Below are 18,874 nucleotides of genomic sequence, written 5' to 3' on the forward strand. Positions count from 1 at the left end.
TGTAGAGGCCCGTGTGAGCTATTGTGGGGAACAAGTGAGCCTCTGGTAAGGGTGTCAGGATGCTAGGGAGCAGGTGAGACCATGGGGCATTCCCTCCAGCTGGGCTTGGCATCCCGGACGGTTGTAAGATGGTTGGATTGACCCAGTCTTGGGGTTTTGCTAGCCTGATTCAGAGAAGGGTCCATGGACGGGGAGAGGAGGCCATGGGCGGGACAGCATATGAGCTTGTGAGGAGGGGAGGAGGAGAGGGCTGTGGGGAGATAGTTGGCAGGGACAGAGACCACAGTCTCAGGCTTGTGAGCAGGTGTAGTGAGAGGAAGTTAGGGTTCAAAAGGGAGATACCTGGGATCCCTGGGTGGCGCAGCGGTTTGGCGCCTGCCTTTGGCCCAGGGCGCGATCCTGGAGACACGGGATCGAATCCCATGTCAGGCTCCCGGTGCATGGAGCCTGCTTCTCCCTCTGCCTGTGTCTCTGCCTCTCTCTCCTCTCTCTCTCTCTCTCTCTCTCTCTCTCTCTCTCTCTCTCTGTGTGACTATCATAAAAAACAAACAAACAAACAAACAAACAAACAAAAAGGGAGATACCTGAATCTAAGATTCCAGAGGGAGACTTCTAGGTGATGAGGGCTCCATTTGGCCATGAAGCGAGCCAGAATTAGAGGCTGAGAGGCTGGCTTTGGATGGGAGTCAGGTGCTCTGTGTAGATGTAGAACAGAGGGAGAAGAGGAAGAGGAATGGTGGACTGAAAGGAGCCAGACCCCGAGGGTACAGTCATCTCGGGGACCCTGGTGGCCTCGTTTCTAGTCAGAATGGCGGGGAAGCTCTGTTCCAGGGGAAGTCACTTGTTGAGCAGGATTACTAGGTGTTTCTAAAAATGAGAGAACTTTTAAAATGGGAGGTTGAGGATTTGTGACCTCAGGCTCCTATTCTCGGGAGCAGGAATGTAGGTCACAGATGTTAATTATCATGTATTCTAACATCTCAATTTTACTGCACATGCATATGGTGCCCAGCAATTAGAAATTATTAAATGTGGTGTGTGTGTAGGGGGGCCCTAGAGTGACTTAGTGTGGACTCCTCCACTCTGCGGGTGAAAAGTGCTAGCACTCGGGTGACCTAACCTGTCTGATGTGCCCAGGATGGGGCCAGGAGTGCAGCTGAGTCCCCTCAGCCAGGCTGGCCACATGCTTTTCAGCAGCACTGGTGTCTGTGATTTTGCTTTATATAAGCACTTATTTCTTTCCTAAGCTGCTGCCCTTGTAGTTTTAAATTGGCATCTGCATTCGCATTTTTATTTTGTCTTTTGTTTCTGTTACTGCACACATCCTCTTGGAAGAAGGAATTTTACCTGTTCACCTAACAGTTCGCGTATCTGGTATATACATAGTGGGTAAATTATTAAAGAGCCTCTCAGTAGTGCTGTCTCAGTGTGTCTGTAAGGTGAGAAATAGAGGCTGAAGATGAAGGAGCTGTTTCCATCTTGGCAAACACCAGTGCCACACGGTGTTTGAACTGGGATATGGCAGCAATTCGCTGGCTCCACAAGTGGGCCTTTCTGCGCAGACTTCTGGACTGCGGGTGAGGGCAGGGCTGCGACACTCTTGTTTCCTTAGCCAGGGCCTGGGCCCGAGCAAGGATGGGAGCTGTTTCTAATTATGTCCTGAACATGCTCCCACTGGCTGAGTCCTCTCTCTTAGGCAGCAAAGAAAGCAATTAAATGGTAAATTCTTAAATGGTAGATTTTTTTTTTCTTGCAGAAATATTGTGACAGATTACCCAAGCTGTGTTGTCAGAGGATGGAACAGTATTTTAAAAATAAAGCAAATGCTTTTGAGTTAGGTGTATGTGTCATACCTGGTGCTGAGGACAGACCTTTATTTATTGGCGTGGGAGTCTGTTAAGTAGGTATCATAGACATTTAATTCAGAAGAAATTTTGATCTAAAACTTCTTGGGAGATAATGCGTTTTCTGATCTCTGGGAACTTACAAGGAGAAGTTTAATTTCATACATTTAAAAATGTTTTGGCACTGTTAATTTCTAAAAATGTATCAGTTTAAATTAAGATTATTTTCTGTGTATGATACAGCACATGATACTGAGAGACCTATATGTTTTGACTTGAAAAATTCCTTTTAGCCAAAAAAGAATACAGTGTTTTCCAGTTAGTACTTTTCTAAGCTAAGAAAATAGAAATTTTTCACTGAAATAAATGGGGACGCACTTTTTTTTTTGACGTACTTTGTACTACTCGTGAATTACCATAAAATGCCCTCAGTAAACCAAATATGCAGAGCCCCTCTTGTTCTGTCTTTAGTTACTACTATTCTGTGTGAGTTAGAAGCATGATTAATGAGCACAAGGATGGATTGATTTAATTTTCACTTGTTCCTTCCAGTGGAAGTTCTTGACTTTAGTACTAAGTAGCTAAATAGAGTCCCAGGAGTCTGCAAACAGATGGTACACATGACCCATCAGAAGTACACTCCTGTTGTCGGTTTTCCCTCCTCTGGTGTCAGGCTTGTGTGACTCTCGTGGGAGCAGCCAGCACGTGATAATTTTCTGGTCCTGACTATTCACCATTCCAAGTACGGTTTTCCAAAACAGGCAGAATTATGAGACTTTCTCCATTGCTATGAGAAAATACTTGGTTTACGGTATATTTCTACTTAAGATACCCAGGAGCAATAATCGCGGAGCTCAGAGATGAGCCAGTACTTGCAGTGTCTGCCAACTCTGGTGTTAATGCATTGTTTTTGAATTTTGTGCTTAGTGAGTGGATCACGGTCTCAGGATCCAAGTGTAAAGAGAAATGGCATGAAAGTCCCTGGTGAACATCGAAGGAAGGAGAACGGGGTAAGTGATATGCATGAGAGCTGAGAGCCTGCTACTCTTGTAACATTTCCCTTTGACTCATTGCTGCTTCAATGCTGCTTTGTTAACTCACTGCCTTCGAAGGATCTTAGCTTTTTATTTTTTTTAAAGATTTATTTATTTGAGAGGCGGAGGCAGAGAGAGAGAGAGAGAGAATGCCCAAGCAGGGGTGAGGGACAGAGGGAGAAGCAGACTCCCAGTTGACCAGTGAGCCCGACATGGGGCTCCATCCCAGGACCCTGAGATCATGACCTGAGCAGAAGGCAAATGCTTCACTGACTGAGCTCCCAAGGGGCCCCAGATGGCCTGCTTTTTAAAGGGTTGTTTTAAATTTATTTCATAGAAAGGATTAATTTTAATGATTTTTACATAGCTGACTATTGAGAGCAGTTAGATGCTGGGCACACAGCAAATTCAGAACAAAACAAATTGTGGGCAAGTTTAAGGGAGAAATTTTTGCATGTGTATGATTTTTTTTTTTGCTATAATGGCTTTAGTAAAATGAAAAGTTACATGTTAATGCTCTTGGTATTGCATATGAATTGTATCAAGTATCTTTAGGGGGGTACCTTGTAGACATTTTGTTTCTAGAGCTCAGAATTTTTAATACTGTTAAGATTAGCTACCTCATCTTTCCCCAACCTAGAGTAAATTTATGGGAGAATCCAGGCCATTTGCTCCTGCTCTGCCTTTCCCCAAATTCTCCTTTTTCCTCTTCTGAGATCTTACTGTTACCTTACAGGGATGAAAAACTCGTATAAGAATGACCAAAAACTCCTCTTAGCCATTACCAGCATTTGAGTGCATCTTGACACAATATATCTTTCTCCCTCATTGGGTTTCATTGAAGTATAATTGGCCTATAATAAACCACACATGTTTTGAGTATACAACTTGATACATACATATACGTTTTTACATACATATACATCTGTAAAACCATCACCATAATCAGGATAGTGAGAACATCCATCACCCTCTGAGTTTCCTTGTGTCCGTCTGTAACCCTTGCCTTCATGCTTCTCTCTCTTCATCCTCACGGACCCTCTGGGGGGTCCACTTTCTGTCACTACAAATTACTTTTATTTTTCTAGAATCTTACCTAAATGGAGTCATGCCATATATAATCCTTTTGTCTGAATTTTCTCAGTATCATTATTTTTATCCATTTCGTCGTGTGTATCAGTAGTTGGTTCCTCTTTATTGCCAAGAGACATTTCATTGTCTGGATATGGCACAGCTTGTTCTTCCATTTCTCTCTTGAAGGACATTGAGGTGCTTCTAGTTTTTGGTCACTCTGTATCAAGTTGTAAGGAATATTTGGGTACAAATCTTTATATGGGCATATTCTTTTATTTCTTTTGAGTAAATAGTGCTGGGTCACATGGTAAGTGTGTGTTCATTTTTTAAGAGGCTGCCAGGGCTGCCTGGATGGCTCAGTGGTTGAGCATCTGCCTTTGGCGTAGGTCATGATCCTGGGGTCTGGGGTTTGAGTCCCGCTTTGGGTTCCCCATGGAGAGTCTGCTTCTTCCTCTGCCTGTGTCTCTGCCTCTCTCTCTGTGTCTCTCATGAATAAATAAATAAAATCTTAAAAAAAAAAATAAGGCTGCCAAACTGTTTTGCAAAGTGATTGTTTTATATTACATTCTTATCAGAGTTCCAGTCTTTCCACATCCTTGCCAACATTTGGTATGGTCAGTCTTTTCAATTTTGGCTAATAGGCATGTATATTGAGTAGTATATTGAGGCTTTAGTGTGTATTTCTCTAATGGCCCATGATATTGGTGTCTCTCCATGAGCTTATTTGCCATTTGTGTATGTTTTTTGGTGAAGTCTTTGTTGAAATCTTTTCATATTTTTCTTTGTTGGTTTGTTTGCTTTCTTAGTATTGGGCTCGAGAATTCTTCCATATTCTGGATCCAAGTCCTTTATTAGGTATATGATCTGCAAATATTTTTCCTAGTCTGTGACTTGTTTTTAATTTTGGTAAAGTATAATTGCTCAATTTAGAAGTTTTGTAGTATTACTTTACATTTCATTTTATTCATTTTGGGTGAACATGTGGTTGTGGTGTGAGAATGAAAGTTTTGTCTGTGGATGTATGGATATCCTGTTGACCAAGCAGTGTTTGTTGCCCTGTATCCAGGCAGGTCTGTCTGTGTATTCTCCGATCCTCTGTCTTGATGTTAGTACTACCTGTGTTGGCCCCTGAAGCCAGCTCAGTCATGCAGTTGAGTAGTGAGAGTTTTCCAACTTTATTCCTCTTGGGGTTGTTGTGACTTTTCTAGATCCTGTGCATGTCCATCCACTTGTCCATTTATCCAAAAAAAAAACCTGCTGGGATTTTATTCTGTTGAGTCTGTAGATCAGTTTGCGAAGAATTGCCATCTTGACAGTACTGGGCATTTTGACTTGTGAGTGCTGCAACATACTGCCGTTTATTCAGACCTCGTCTTGTGGGATTGAGTTTCTGGGGTGCAGGTCCTGTACATCCTTTGTTAAATTTATTCCTCAGTGCTTCATGGTTTTTATGCTACTGTAAATAGTATTTAAAAAAATTTTAGGGGCACCTGAGTGGCTCAGACAAGACAGTTCAGCGTCTGCCCCTGGGGTCATGATCTCAGGGTCCTGGGATGGAGCCCCATGTTGGGCTCCCTGCTCAGCTCTCTCTCTGCCTGCTACAGCACTGCCTGCTTGTTTTCTCTCTCTCTCTGTTAAATATATAAAGTCTAAATAAAAATAAGTAAATTAAAAAATTTTCCTGGTTGTTAATATAAGAAGTACAGTAGATTTTTGCATATTGGTTGTTTATCCTGCAATCTTGCTAAAAAACTTTTTAGTTCTGGTATCTCTTCTGTGGATTCCAGACCATTTTCCTTATGGGTGACTGTTGTCTGTCCTTTCCAGATAGGATACAACTCACGTCTTTTTCTTGCTCTACTGCACTGGCTAGCACTTCTTCTTCTTCTTCTTCTTTTTTTTTTTTTTTTTAAAGATTTATTTATTTATTCATTCAGAGAGAGCGAAGAGAGAGGCAGAGACACAGGCAGAGGGAGAAGCAGACTCCATGCAGGAAGCCCAATGTGGGACTCGATCCCCGGTCTCCAGGATCACACCCCTGACTGCAGGCGGCGCTAAACCGCTGCGCCACCGGGGCTGCCCTGGCTAGCACTTCTAGGACCATGTTGAATGTAGTAGACATCTTGTTTGTTCCGGACAACTCCACATCTTGAATTTTTTAATGCTGGTGCAGTATTTCTAGGTTATCTGCCAGTGCCTCAATACCATGTTTAGCGTGATCAAATATTGTTTTTCTAATATAAGTTAACTCCAGAACAAGGTAGTTCTAAATTGTTCCATTTTGGTCACTGACTATTGAGAGTGTTTAGTTTTACATTTTATAACTTAAAAGAGCATTAGCATGTCTTCCATCTGAACTTAGTTGTTGTGGGGATATTAATATAAAAGTGGTCTCTTTAATGTTACGAAAGAAACATGAACTGTGTCCTAAGGGACCCAGGTGGGTCCAGATGGAGCTGACACAGGCCTCTGTGCTCATCTTGCAGCTGGATTCTTTCTGTTCTCGCGTGTAGGTTAATAGCCCGAGGATGGATCTGACTCTGGCCGAGCTTCAGGAAATGGCATCTCGCCAGCAGCAACAGATTGAGGCCCAGCAACAAATGCTGGCTACCAAGGTAAGGTCTTGTTTAAAGCCTGGACAGGCCTCTCTGTTGATCTGTGTGTAAAGCTGTTTATGTTCTACCCTGTTAAGCCAGTGACTTCAAGATACAAGTTGATACCATCAACCCACAGGTTATCTGCTTTGTGGTGCTTTCTTCTCTTTACCACAGCATTTTGTAGAAATCTTTAGATCATCCCAGTTGATCCAGGTCTCTTGACCTCTGGTTCTGATCAAAATTAACCACGTTATGTTGTGTATTAGGAAAATAGGAGAAGGCATAAAGAATACTTGGACTTTGAGAGTAAGAACTGCTCTGGACTAGCCTTGTCCTGAATTATTACTACAGCAAGAGGGACTTTAAAGTCAACTAATGCTAACTCTGTCCCCTTCTGCTGTGTGGCACCGGTCACAGACTGCTTGCCTTTATTTGAGCCATCCTGCCCCCACAGACTAATCACCCTCCTGGCCTCAGGTAGAATATGACATGCTTCCCTGTTATTGTCTACATCAGTCTCCCTGCTGTTTCTCCTGCTAGCCACAAGCTATGGTCTGAAACAGGTGTCACCACATGTCCTCAAAAAGACTAGTGGTCAATATTGTAGGCTGTGCAGGCCTCTCAGTGTTGCGGTCGTAGCACAAGAGCAGCCAAAGACATAAACTATGGGTGGCTGGCTGTGATCCCTTAAAACTTGACTCACACACATAGAGAGCAGGCTGGTTTCACCTGCCATCCCTGCTCTAAACACTTGGTAACTGCAGCTGACGACTGTCATGGTGACTGTCAGTGCACTGGAGCTGGGCTAGACCTTCAGCGATCTAGCGTGCAGGGTCCTCAGCAACATGCCCTGTGGCCCTCCATGTAACTCTTGTTGGGGTTCCTGTGTGTCTGTTTCCGTCTCTGATGCCAGACACCAGCGTTTTCAAAATCAGGTATAGTAGCATTGCTTCTCATGCATGCGAATGAATCTCCTGGGGACTGTGTTACAAATGCATATTCTGGTTCAGTAGGTATATGTTGGGATCTGAGGTGGTGGATTTCTGACAGGCTCCCATGTGATGCCAATGCACCATTTCCTGGGTATCAGGGACATAGATTCAAATAAAAAGGCTGATTAATACAATAAATCTTTAACCTCAGGGTCTTATTTTGAAACTATTTTTATGTTATTTATGTTTCAGGCATATTAGTCTGAGAAGTTTACCCCCGATTGTAAATTGTGTGGTTCTGTTACTCACTTTTAGTTAAAACTAATATACTGAGGGGCACCTGAGTGACTCAGTCGGTGAAGCATTTGTCTTCCCCTCAGGTCATGACCTCAGGGTCCTGGGATTGAGCCCCAGATTGGGGCTTCCCAACTGGGGAATTTGCTGCTCCCTCTCCCTCTGCCTCTCTTTCACCTCTTGGGTGCATGCTGTCTATCAAATAAATAAAATTAAATTAAAATAAAAAAAATATCCAAAAGCAGCAACAAAAAAACTCTTCAATGTACTAGAAACAAAAAGTTATATTGTAGGTTTCTGAAGCTTGAGTAGCTCTTGAGCTCTTTGCTAAGTCTGTGTGCTGGATGTACACTAGCTGGGTGAGGTTCTGTACAGGAGACGCACCCTTCACGATTCATTTGCTCCTCATTGTGGCCCCACGAGGCTGTTGATCCCCCCATTTTTAGACAGAGCGACACGTGTCCTTGGTGAGGGTAGCAGTCTGCCCAGTCTCAGAGCTTATAAGAAGCAGAGCTCACTCACATTGTGAGTCCAAAACTGACTCCAGAGCCTTCTTTACAGTGAGCTCCTCCTTAATATTTAGCTCCATCCATGAGAACTAGCTCCAGATCCCTGTTCGCCTACTCTCCAAGGTCCACCACGAACAGAAATGCTCACTCATGGGTCTTCCAGGGAGTGTGGGGTTGGGGCCAGGAGGCTGTGTCTTTGTCTCCTGTCCAAGGAGGTTTGCTGCTGTGGGCAGGACATCTGCTGTGCCCCAGCCCTGCCTCTACAGCCCTGCTCCCATCTATTTGCGGGGATGTGCCCAACGATGGCTTCTGTCTTCAGGAACAGCGCTTGAAGTTTCTGAAACAGCAAGATCAGCGTCAACAGCAAGAAGTCGCTGAACAAGAGAAGCTCAAGAAGCTGAAGGAGATGGCCGAGAAGCAGGAGGCTAAGCTAAAGAAAGTTCGAGCCCTGAAGGGCCACGTGGAGCAGAAGAGGCTGAGCAATGGCCGCCTTGGTGAGTCCTTAGGGAACGGGTCCGGAGGGGCCCTGCCAGCGCTCAGGGCCCCACTGCAGGGGGCAGTGCGGTGCTCACAGCCCTCTGTGCTGAGTGCTGGCAGGATGGCACTGTGTGCATGCAACGTTCAAATCGAGGTTTTTCAGAACACAGTTCTGCGAAGTTTTGATACTTTTGGTTCCTGGGAATTGAGTTTCATTGCTGGGTGTTTTAGACAAGTTTTCTCAGTTACCTTTGGAAAAAATATACTAGTAGGGCTTTTTTTTCCCCCCCTCTTTCTAATTAAATACTGCTTGACTAAAAATTGATGAAGGCTAGGATTTTTATTCGTGTAATAGGTCCCTCCATTACAATGCTATTTTAATTAAAATTTTAGTGATTTAATACCCCCTCTACCACTATAAAACTGAGATTACAAGTTTTAAATAAATGTCATTGTTTCTAAAATTTGGAGCTTAATAATCACAATGCAGATTCTGCTAAAGGTATATTCAGAGAGAGGCACAGACACTGAGAAATGTCTGTTGATTCCAGTTGCTTGTAAAAGAAGTAGGTTGGTTCTAGGACACTTCTGAAAACTGTCTGTACTCTGTTAGGAAGTTTGTTGCAAAGCCCGGTTGCCTGGGAGTGCTCCATTATTTTTCTTTTCAACTGTTGTTGCTGTTCTGGTTCTCACTCTAGTGGAGGAGATCGAGCATATGAATAGCGTGTTCCAGCAGAAGCAGAGGGAACTTGTTCTGGCCGTGTCCAAGGTGGAGGAGCTGACGAGACAGCTGGAGATGCTCAGGAGTGGCAGGATGGATGGCCGACACGACAGCCGGTCCGCCGCGGCTGAGCTCGACCGGCTCTACAAGGAGCTGCAGGTGTGTGCTGCTGCCAGCAGCCGTGAAAGTAGCTGGAAGGGCGGGATTTTGGTTTCTTTTCCTCCAGCGGGGGGATCTAAACCCCAGAGAGTCCAGAATAAACTTCAGAGCATCTCACACAGGAAATTGAGGCACTTCTTAAACAGCCACAGCTGGCGGGCTGACACTTAATTTTAAACCATGAGATGGAAGTGTGGAGGGGTTGGAGGGACCCTACGGTTTTAGAAATTATGTAATAGTTAAGCATGTGATTATCTGTTTGAGAAATTTTTTTTCCTGCTCCTTGACTACCCCCTCTCTCCATTTTATTCAGTTACGAAACAAACTGAATCAGGAGCAGAACGCCAAGCTGCAGCAACAGCGGGAGTGTCTGAATAAGCGCAATTCAGAGGTGGCGGTCATGGACAAGCGTGTTAATGAGCTGCGGGACCGGCTGTGGAAGAAGAAGGCGGCGCTTCAGCAGAAGGAGAGCCTCCCGGTGAGTGGCCGCTGGCCGCCCAGTGAGATCACGTGAGCCACTGCCTCTGGGGCTGTGCCCGGGTGCCCTCCGGGAAGAGGGCCTCCTGCTTGTTGGGACAGAGCAGGGGGCCATCACTCCCTGTCGGATGGTTGGTCTAGGATGTTTTGTACACTCCAGGGCGAGGCCCTGAAAGTGCTGATTTTTAAAAACTAGCAAGTGTCTTGGGCCTCTTCTGAGTTTGATGCATTCTGATGCATCTGACTTGTGATGCTGAAGGACTTCTGTGTCTGCCTCAGGTTTCATCTGATGGAAATCTGCCCCCGCAAGGGCTGCCAGCGCCCAGTCGTGTGGCCGCGGTGGGCCCTTACATCCAGTCGTCCACGATGCCCCGTGTCCCTTCAAGGCCTGAACTTCTGGTGAAGCCAGCTCTGCCGGACAGCTCCTTGGCCATGCAGGCTCCGGACGGTCCACTCAAAGTACACACGTTGCCCAACATGCGATCTGGGGCCACCTCCCAGACTAAAGGTAAATTGGGTCACTTCTGGCCCTTCCACGGCTGCTTCTCACCATTTCCCTCTGAGTTGGGGTTTAAAAGAATGTCTTCCTATCCCTTATTCTTGTTTAAATCCTGAGAATCTCCTTGTGGTTTTTGCTTGTGCAGTGATACATTTTTTAATCCTAAATAATGCATTTCTGTTTGGGAAATGAGATGAAACATAATATCTCTGCAGTGAAGATTGTTTTGAATTCCTTCTTCTATATGTGGTAGTGGTTGACGTCATCTTCACAAAAGGTGAGGTGGTGAATGCATTCTGCTGATTGGTGGTGCTTACTATTCTTATTTGCTTATGTGTGAGCATTTGCTTGCTAGCACTTACAGAATAAAGGTAAACCTTTTGGAAGCTCACAGTGACAGTAACAGAAGCTCCTTGTTAGGGGCCTCTGTATTCTGTGCACACCTCAGACGCACGGGTAGGTGCAAGCCAGAGTTGCGTGACAGGAGGAGTAGATGAAGGGAGGCTCGTAGGGAAAGCAGAGTGAAAACATCCTTTAAAGACCTTCTCATTTAGACCCCTGCAAAGAGAAATAGTAGCTCTAGACAATATTGTCTTTTTTCCCTAACCACTGTCGTGCAAAAGATGGCTAACTTTACAGTTGTGGTTATTTTGCTCTAATTCCCAGTGTGAAGCAGTAGTGCTACATGTCTGGGTTTTGCTGTAGAAAGAACTACTTTTGTTTTGCTCCTCTTAGGGCAAAGGTATGGCTTTGACACTTCCATATCTGCATAGAGAAAACCCGTGTAGAGTGATCTGTGAAAGACTGGTCAATGTACACATTTTTGTCTTTTTGTTGTGTGTGCATCACTGGTGTGTAAGCTGCACCGTGGAATCCTTGGTCTGCAAAGTTGGAAATTGTTTTCTGAGTGGGATGGGACTGATTCGTACCAGTGAAAAGCAATGTGTCCTCATTGATTCAAGCAGATTTTTTGTTTACCATGATTAATCTTAAATTGTTTAAGTTTAAATTAGAAATCTAAAATCCAATATTTGCTAAATAAGTTTAATGGGATGGTTGTGAGTCTGAAATTTCAAGCTGTTTTCAGAGATTAAACTTGCAGCAAAAGGAACCATTAGAAATCTCTTTAGAATGCCAGGTTACCTTCGTTGCTTTTCTGCATTCTAGGGTCTAAAATTCATCCACTGGGCCCTGACTGGAGCCCTCCAAGTGCAGACATTTCTTTGAGCCAAGCCTCCACGCCTGTGCCTGCAAGCTCAGGGGGTATCCCGGACCAAGGTGGGGTTCTGTTCTGGCATCTGAGAGGTGCTCCGCACTCTTTTTTTTTTTTTTTTCCAAGATTTATTATTTATTTGAGAAAGAAAATGAGTGGGAGAGGTAGAGGGGGAGGGAGAGAGAATTTCAAGCTGACTCCATGCTGAGCCCTGACTCAGGGCTCAATCTCACGACCACGGGATCATGACCTGAGCTGAAACCAAGGGTTGGACACTTAACCGACTGAGCCACCTGGGTTCCCCACATTCTCCTTTCGATGGTTTGTTTCCTGGTGTGTTAAAACTGGGGACAGTGTTTATTTCCAGAACACCTTTGTTTAGTTGGGGAGTTAAAGTACTAGCATTGTAGCATTTGGGCTGTTCTTTAGTCAACTTAATTTAAAAAATAGGGAAGAATGTCTTGCGTGCAGGGTTTTAAAGATAATAAGGAGAGAAAAAGAAAAACTTACATGTGAAAAACAAGTCTTATTACAAACAGATTGAATATCCATGTGATCTTTTTCTGTCTTCAGTTGATGATGGAGAGGTTCCCCTGAGGGAGAAGGAGAAGAAAGTCCGTCCCTTTTCGATGTTTGACACGGTGGACCAGTCTGCTGTACCGTCCCCCTTGGGGGCTCTGAGGAAAAACCAGAGCAGTGAGGACATTCTGCGGGATGCTCAGGTGCTAAGAATGGCTGTTGTAACATTCGGTGGTAATTCTGTATATGCTCTTTGGAAGAGAGACAGAGTATCGTGTTGAGGGAGACCAGGAAAAAACAAAATATATCTGGAAGATTAGAAAACACAACAGAAATCTGTCATTACGAAGTCTGCGGCTTGAGCATATTTGTGGTCTCACACTATATTGGAGGACGGCTGCCATACTTGCTGCTGGCTCACATTTTCTGTGATTCTCTGAAAAAAAAAAGGAGTGTGTTGAAGCACATCGTATTTGTGTTACTCAGCCTGTTTCTTCATAGTCTGGAATGGAGGTTATGTCAGGAACGATTTGGTGGCAAATCTTTTGTAACTATTGGGACTCCAGCCTTTGACCATCGGGTGATGGCGGCGTGCTCCTAGTTAGGTGTTTTAAGCACAGTGACATGATGTTCTCATGAGCCAGGGTGATTTGGGGCTATTGGGGCCATCTTTGAATGTGTAAAGTGGCAGTTAATTTCCAAGTGGGCCCTCCAGGCTCCCAGTGGGAGAGGGGATGATAAGGAAGAGGCGTTCAAGGTGGGAATCCTATTGCATTCCTCAGGTTCCTTATTATATGTAGTTCAGTGCAGAGACCTGCAGGGTTTTTATGACTTGAAAATGTAGAGCTCATGTGTTCAGCATATGGTTCTCTAGAACATGCTGTGTTCCCATTTGGACAGTGTTTCAACTGCTTTATACATGTGTGTGTTTCAGGCTGCGAATAAAAATGTGACTAAAGTACCACCTCCTGTTCCATCAAAACCAAAACAGATCAATTTGCCTTATTTTGGGCAAACTAATCAGTCAGCATCAGATACAAAGCCAGATGGAAACCTTCAGCAATTGTCAGCAGCTGTTGCGTCTGTGGGAAACAAACCAAAAACGGGGCAGCAGCAGAGGCTCATGGGGTCCCCTGGCCCACCTTCAGCTGGCCAGGGCCAGGTCCTGTCCCCAGCTGGTAAGCAGGAGAGCCCGCCCGCCGCCGCTGTGCGGCCATTCACCCCTCAGCCTTCGAAGGACACCGCTCTTCCACCCTTCCGAAAACCCCAGACCGTGGCGGCAAGCTCCATATACTCCATGTACACGCAGCACCAAGCACCTGGAAAAAACTTCCAGCAAGCGGTGCAGAGTGCCCTGACCAAAACACATTCCAGAGGGCCGCACTTCTCCACTGGTAAGGTTCGGGGTCTCATTCTCACTGGGTCACAGGATAACAGCTTGGTCCTGTGCTGGAGCAGTCCTCTTTCCCCGAACCAGCAAAGTGACTTTGTAGCTGTGTTGATGGTTGCTTTTGTTCTAAGACAAAAGTTTAATTGCGGCTTTTCTTCTTATCTGGGATTTTAAACCGGTGTCTGCTAAATGTCACACCTGCGGTAGGTGTTAGAGGAATACAGTGAAATAAGTGTAGCAGTAGTAATAAGTGAACACCATAGATGAGTAAAAGCTATGGCGCAGACACAGCCTCTGCTCCGTGGGTTTGTAGGAATCACGCTCTCTACTGTATTTTAAGTTGTTCTAATGAGGACACGAGTGCTAGTTAGCTATAAAGCATAGACTTATAGTCTGGTACAGTTGGGTTCTTCCTAAGAGTCATTAATTTAGAAAACTGGAATCAAGTTCACCCTGTTTCCATTTTCCAAGAAAATTGGTTTTCTTGTTATGAAATCAGCAAGTAATGGCGCTTTGAAATATCCCAAAAGTAACCCAGACAACAGATTTTTATACATGTGCCGTGGCTGACTCTCGACTTCAGTGAGAACTACTGACACAGTAATGTGGGAATTGGATAGTTCTGATAGAACCAGGATGATAAGGGGATAGTTTTGGTAAATACAAGTGGTTTTCAATAACTTACACCAAATAGTTTCCCACATTGACTGACTTTTGAGATATAGGAAAGAGGATGGCTCATGTTCAGTTTTAATCTGGACACAGGGAAGGATTGCCCATTTCCATTGCTTTTACATTGCCTTCATATTTTGACATTTCAGCTTTGTGTGCTATAGCTAGTGATTTCTTACAGTTATAATTGAGTTTTTTTTCTTATTGGTACATAAAATAGTGGCACGCATTCCCATCAGTGAGGGTTTTCATTCTGACAAGTTTACTATGTGGAGATGGAAGCCTTGCTTTGTCTTTTGTTGTTTGTTTGTATGTATTTATTTATTTAAAATATTTTACTGATTTATTCATGAGAGAGAGAGAGAGAGGCAGAGTCACAGGCAGAGGGAGAAGTGAAGTAGGCTCCACGTAGGGAGCCCGATGTAGGACTCGATTCTGGGTCTCCAGGATCACGCCCTGAGCTAAAGGCAGGCGCTTAACCGCTGAGCCACCCAGGCATCCCTGTCCTTTGTTGTTTTTAAAAATTCGTCGTGTTGAAAGGTACTCTGTAGTAACTAAAATTAAAGGAGGCTTTAATTATTGTTGGCTGTGTTTGTTACTTGCCCGTTTGATTTAATACTAATCAGGACTTTGTTTCTGTTTTCCAATTAGTTTATGGCAAGCCTGTGATTGCTGCTGCCCAGAACCAGCAGCAGCACCCGGAGAACGTTTATTCTGGTCCCCAGGGCCAGCTGGGCAGTCCTGAGCCTGACATGGAGCCTGCGTCTTCAGTTCAGGAGGGCCACGAGAATGAAAGAATTCCTCGGCCCCTCAGCCCGACCAAACTGCTGCCCTTCTTGTCCAATCCCTACCGGAACCAGAGCGATGCTGACCTGGAAGCCCTGCGGAAGAAACTGTCCAATGCGCCACGGCCACTAAAGAAGCGTAGCTCTATTACAGAGCCAGAGGGTCCAAATGGGCCAAATATCCAGAAACTTTTGTACCAGAGGACCACCATAGCTGCCATGGAGACCATCTCTGTCCCTTCATATCCCTCCAAGCCGACCTCAGTGGCGGCTGACTCTGAAAGCCCAGTAGAGATCCAGAATCCATATTTACATGTGGAGCCAGAGAAGGAGGCAGTCTCTCTGGTTCCTGAGCCAGTATCCCCAGAGGAAGTGGAGAGTACCAGTTCAGAGAACACGGACATGCCAGCTCCTTCTCCGGGCCTTGATTGTGTGCCAGAAGGAGTCCCAGACAACAGCCCAAATTTCCAGAACAGTGTGGAGGAACCAAATGCAGAGGCTCCCCATCTGCTTGAAGTGTACCTGGAGGAGTATCCCCCATACCCGCCCCCACCATACCCATCTGGGGAGCCAGAAGGTCCAGGAGAAGACTCTGGGAGCATGCGTCCCCCCGAAATCACAGGGCAGGTCTCACTGCCTCCTGTAAGTAATGTGGTGTCTCGTGGTCCTTTCTGCTACCCCCCTGTCCACCCCCCCAGCACAGACTTCCAGGCAGGCAGTTGACTGTCAAGACCCAGTGAAACACAAGTGCTCAGGGCCATTTGCAAAAGATGGTTTGTGTGTGAATTGCCTGTGGTTGCAAACATGTCTGCAGTTGGCATTTTATTTTATTTTTATTTTATTTTATTTTATTTTATTTTATTTTATTTTATTCTTTTATTTTTTCTAAAGATTTTATTTATTTATTTATGAGAGACAGAGAGAGAGAGAGAGACAGAGACACAGGCAGAGGGAGAAGCAGGCTCCATGCAGGGAGCCCGACGTGGGACTTGATCCTGGGTCTCCAGGATCAGGCCCTGGGCTGAAGGCGGCGCTAAATCACTGAGCCACCCGGGTTGCCCTGCATTTTATTTTATAGCCCTCTTAGCATACAGTGGATCTCATAAGTATTAAGAAATTTGGTGTATTGAGGATAAACATCATCTTTATTTTTTAGGAAGAACCCTTTTCTCTGCAAAGAAGCAGAGTTGGGTTCTCTGTGATACAAACCACGTGCTGTTTCTTCTCTGGCTGTGGTGGTTCCTGCTAGGGAGGCCCACGAGGCTGTGAAAGTAGAGCCCTGGCTCAGAAAATCTCTCACTCACTCAACCTCTGGTGGGGTCACTCACACTCCTCTTCTCCCTGCAGTGATGTGTATCTTTAATGAAGTGTTCAGGGGTGATCCATCTTCAGGCTTCCAATGCTAGTAAACTTGGAAGCATTCAGGACAGATGGGGGCAGGATGAGGTAACAGGGCACCTACTGAAGTCTGTTCCTCTCCTCCCGTGAAGTTGGCAAGTCTGTGCAGGGTGCAGGGACCTTGTGGTGCCCTTGAACACCAGCAGGCATCCTGTTCCTCCCAGGATGGGAGGAATGTGTGGGTATGTGTTTTGACTGGGCACCTTGTTACGCCTTGTTTGCAAATCTCTTGTGTCCCTTTGAGGTCCTGAGAGAGGATCAAAACCCCCCAGGTGTCCTTAGTAAAGTTGACCTTTTCAGGTGTAACTGGGGTCATGTTTCAGTAGGATGCCAAACTATGAATTTTAAAGACCCATTCCAAAGTGTGAAAGAGCATATTATAAGGATTTTTTTTTAAGTGCTTTATGTTTGATCCCTTATTGAATCTTTGAGATGTGGTGGATTCAGACATAATGATCATCCCAAGTTGCTGTCACTACTGGTTGCTGTAGACATTTGCTTAAAAGGTTTATATGACACACATTGGATTATAGGGGACAAGGTTGATCTAGAGGTTACCACTTGAAACAGCGCTGTGCCTGTCCAGAGTGCCGAGTTCTCTGCAGTTGGCACTAAAACTCAGGAAAGAGACGATTTCACACCTGCTTGTGCCCCCCTGCTTTAGTTGTCAAGATGATTCACACTCTCAGAGACAGAGGAGACCCGAGTGTCCCAGTGTCATAGTCTGTTACCATCATCCTGGGAGAGCAGTTTTCTTCTTGCCTGGCTTTGAGTGGGACAGAAGCACAAGTGTGTGTGGGGCCCTGGCTGTCCTGCTTGTGGCTCCACGTCACCCCTGTATAACGTTTATCCTTCTTTTTTTTACTTCTTTTCCCAAGAAACAATAGTTTAGCCATTGCATGTTTGTGAAATGGAGCGATGGCCACTTGATGTTTTCTAGACCTCAGTGGTTTTCCACAACCGAAATAAAATAAAAAACAGTCTGAGTGGCACAGCACACCTGAGGAAACGTTCCCACTTTGTTGGATGTGTTTAAGAAACTTATTTGATGGGGTGTTAGATCTCTTTTAATAATTTTGCCATATTGTTTTAAGCCTGGTTTGTTAACAGTCTAAGGCTTGATTAAGTTGCTTGTGTATCTTGGAGTATAGTCACATTCTGAATATGAAACAGGGATAGCATTTTAACACTGGAAGGATTTCTTGTTAGTCTACCTGGGACAGGCTGATAATACTTATTCCCTTAATTATATGCTTCCCCCCCTCCCCCGAGGAGCCATTATGTTATAAACTGACTGAAAGGAAGGGGTTTGAAGAAGCTAGATGACTTGGATTTAAATCCCAGCTCTGATGGGACTGGCTCTATACCTTTACTTCCTTATCTGTAAAATGGGGTCATAGGGTTTTTGTGGGAAGTCCATGGATAATCATTCATTAAACGGTAGCCATAGTAATTTTGGTTTAATTGTGTGGGGTTTGCCATCCTAAATAAGATAGGGAACTTAATGACCAATCTTGGCTGATTGGAGGACACTCCACAGAAAACCCGCCTGCTGGCATCGCCTGCCACAGCCTTAGCCCAGCCCCAGCTATGCCGTGTCACCTGCACGTGACCTCAGCAACTTGGGGAAAAGTCTCCCACTTTGTTACATGGGTGTATTCATGACACTGCCTCTTGTGATCTGTACACATTTCTAGATAACGTTACATGTTGATAAAATGCTCTGAATTGTATCTTTAAATTTCATTTTACTTCTTCAGTTGAGCTCGTCCTTCCCTTAGTCTCCTTAATTCATCCCTTTCTTCCTCTGCAGGGCAAAAGGACAAACTTGCGTAAAACTGGTTCAGAAAGGATTGCCCATGGGATGAGGGTCAAGTTCAACCCCCTTGCTTTGCTTCTAGATTCATCTTTGGAGGGAGAATTTGATCTTGTACAGAGGATTATTTATGAGGTATGATTTGATTCATAGATTTCTTGAACAACCTTGTATTTTGTTTCTGACCTCCACTTAGAAGGCTCGTCTGGGGGGTGGGGGTGAGACGGTGCGGAGGGATGCAGAGGGATAGTCTGTGCTGTGCTGAGGGGTGGCTGAGGTTTGGGGGTGCGCCTCCAGAGTATTCTTTCCGGGAGATCCTCCCCCTCCATACAGTTGCTCCTGGGTGGATGCAGACTTGCACTATTTGGTTGCACATGTGGTCCTTGTTTGCAGAAGCCTCCTGTTTAAGATGTTTTTTAGTTGACCTTTTTTCCTTTCCATGGCAAATGCATCTTCTCCTCAGA

The 18,874-nt window shown here is 44.9% G+C and overlaps 1 protein-coding gene across 6 annotated transcripts in view; it reads left to right on the forward strand.

Annotated features, from left to right (window-relative positions):
* Window positions 1-18,874, forward strand: part of TP53BP2 (tumor protein p53 binding protein 2) — a 120,688-nt gene that overhangs the window by 94,236 nt on the left and 7,578 nt on the right. For 5 of the 6 annotated variants that reach the window (XM_055324478.1, XM_055324477.1, XM_055324480.1 and 2 more), the window contains 11 exons: window positions 2,772-2,854; window positions 6,466-6,567; window positions 8,604-8,778; window positions 9,460-9,641; window positions 9,955-10,119; window positions 10,398-10,626; window positions 11,785-11,895; window positions 12,404-12,552; window positions 13,284-13,743; window positions 15,063-15,838; window positions 18,408-18,545. In XM_055324478.1, the coding sequence (XP_055180453.1) occupies window positions 2,772-2,854; window positions 6,466-6,567; window positions 8,604-8,778; window positions 9,460-9,641; window positions 9,955-10,119; window positions 10,398-10,626; window positions 11,785-11,895; window positions 12,404-12,552; window positions 13,284-13,743; window positions 15,063-15,838; window positions 18,408-18,545 (2,570 nt within the window). The remainder of the gene's footprint in view (window positions 1-2,771; window positions 2,855-6,465; window positions 6,568-8,603; window positions 8,779-9,459; window positions 9,642-9,954; window positions 10,120-10,397; window positions 10,627-11,784; window positions 11,896-12,403; window positions 12,553-13,283; window positions 13,744-15,062; window positions 15,839-18,407; window positions 18,546-18,874) is intronic. The other variant, XM_055324481.1, reaches the window with a different exon arrangement.

This window comes from Nyctereutes procyonoides, unplaced genomic scaffold (assembly GCF_905146905.1).
Source record: "Nyctereutes procyonoides isolate TBG_1078 unplaced genomic scaffold, NYPRO_anot_genome, whole genome shotgun sequence".
NCBI classification, from domain to species: Eukaryota; Metazoa; Chordata; class Mammalia; order Carnivora; family Canidae; genus Nyctereutes; species Nyctereutes procyonoides.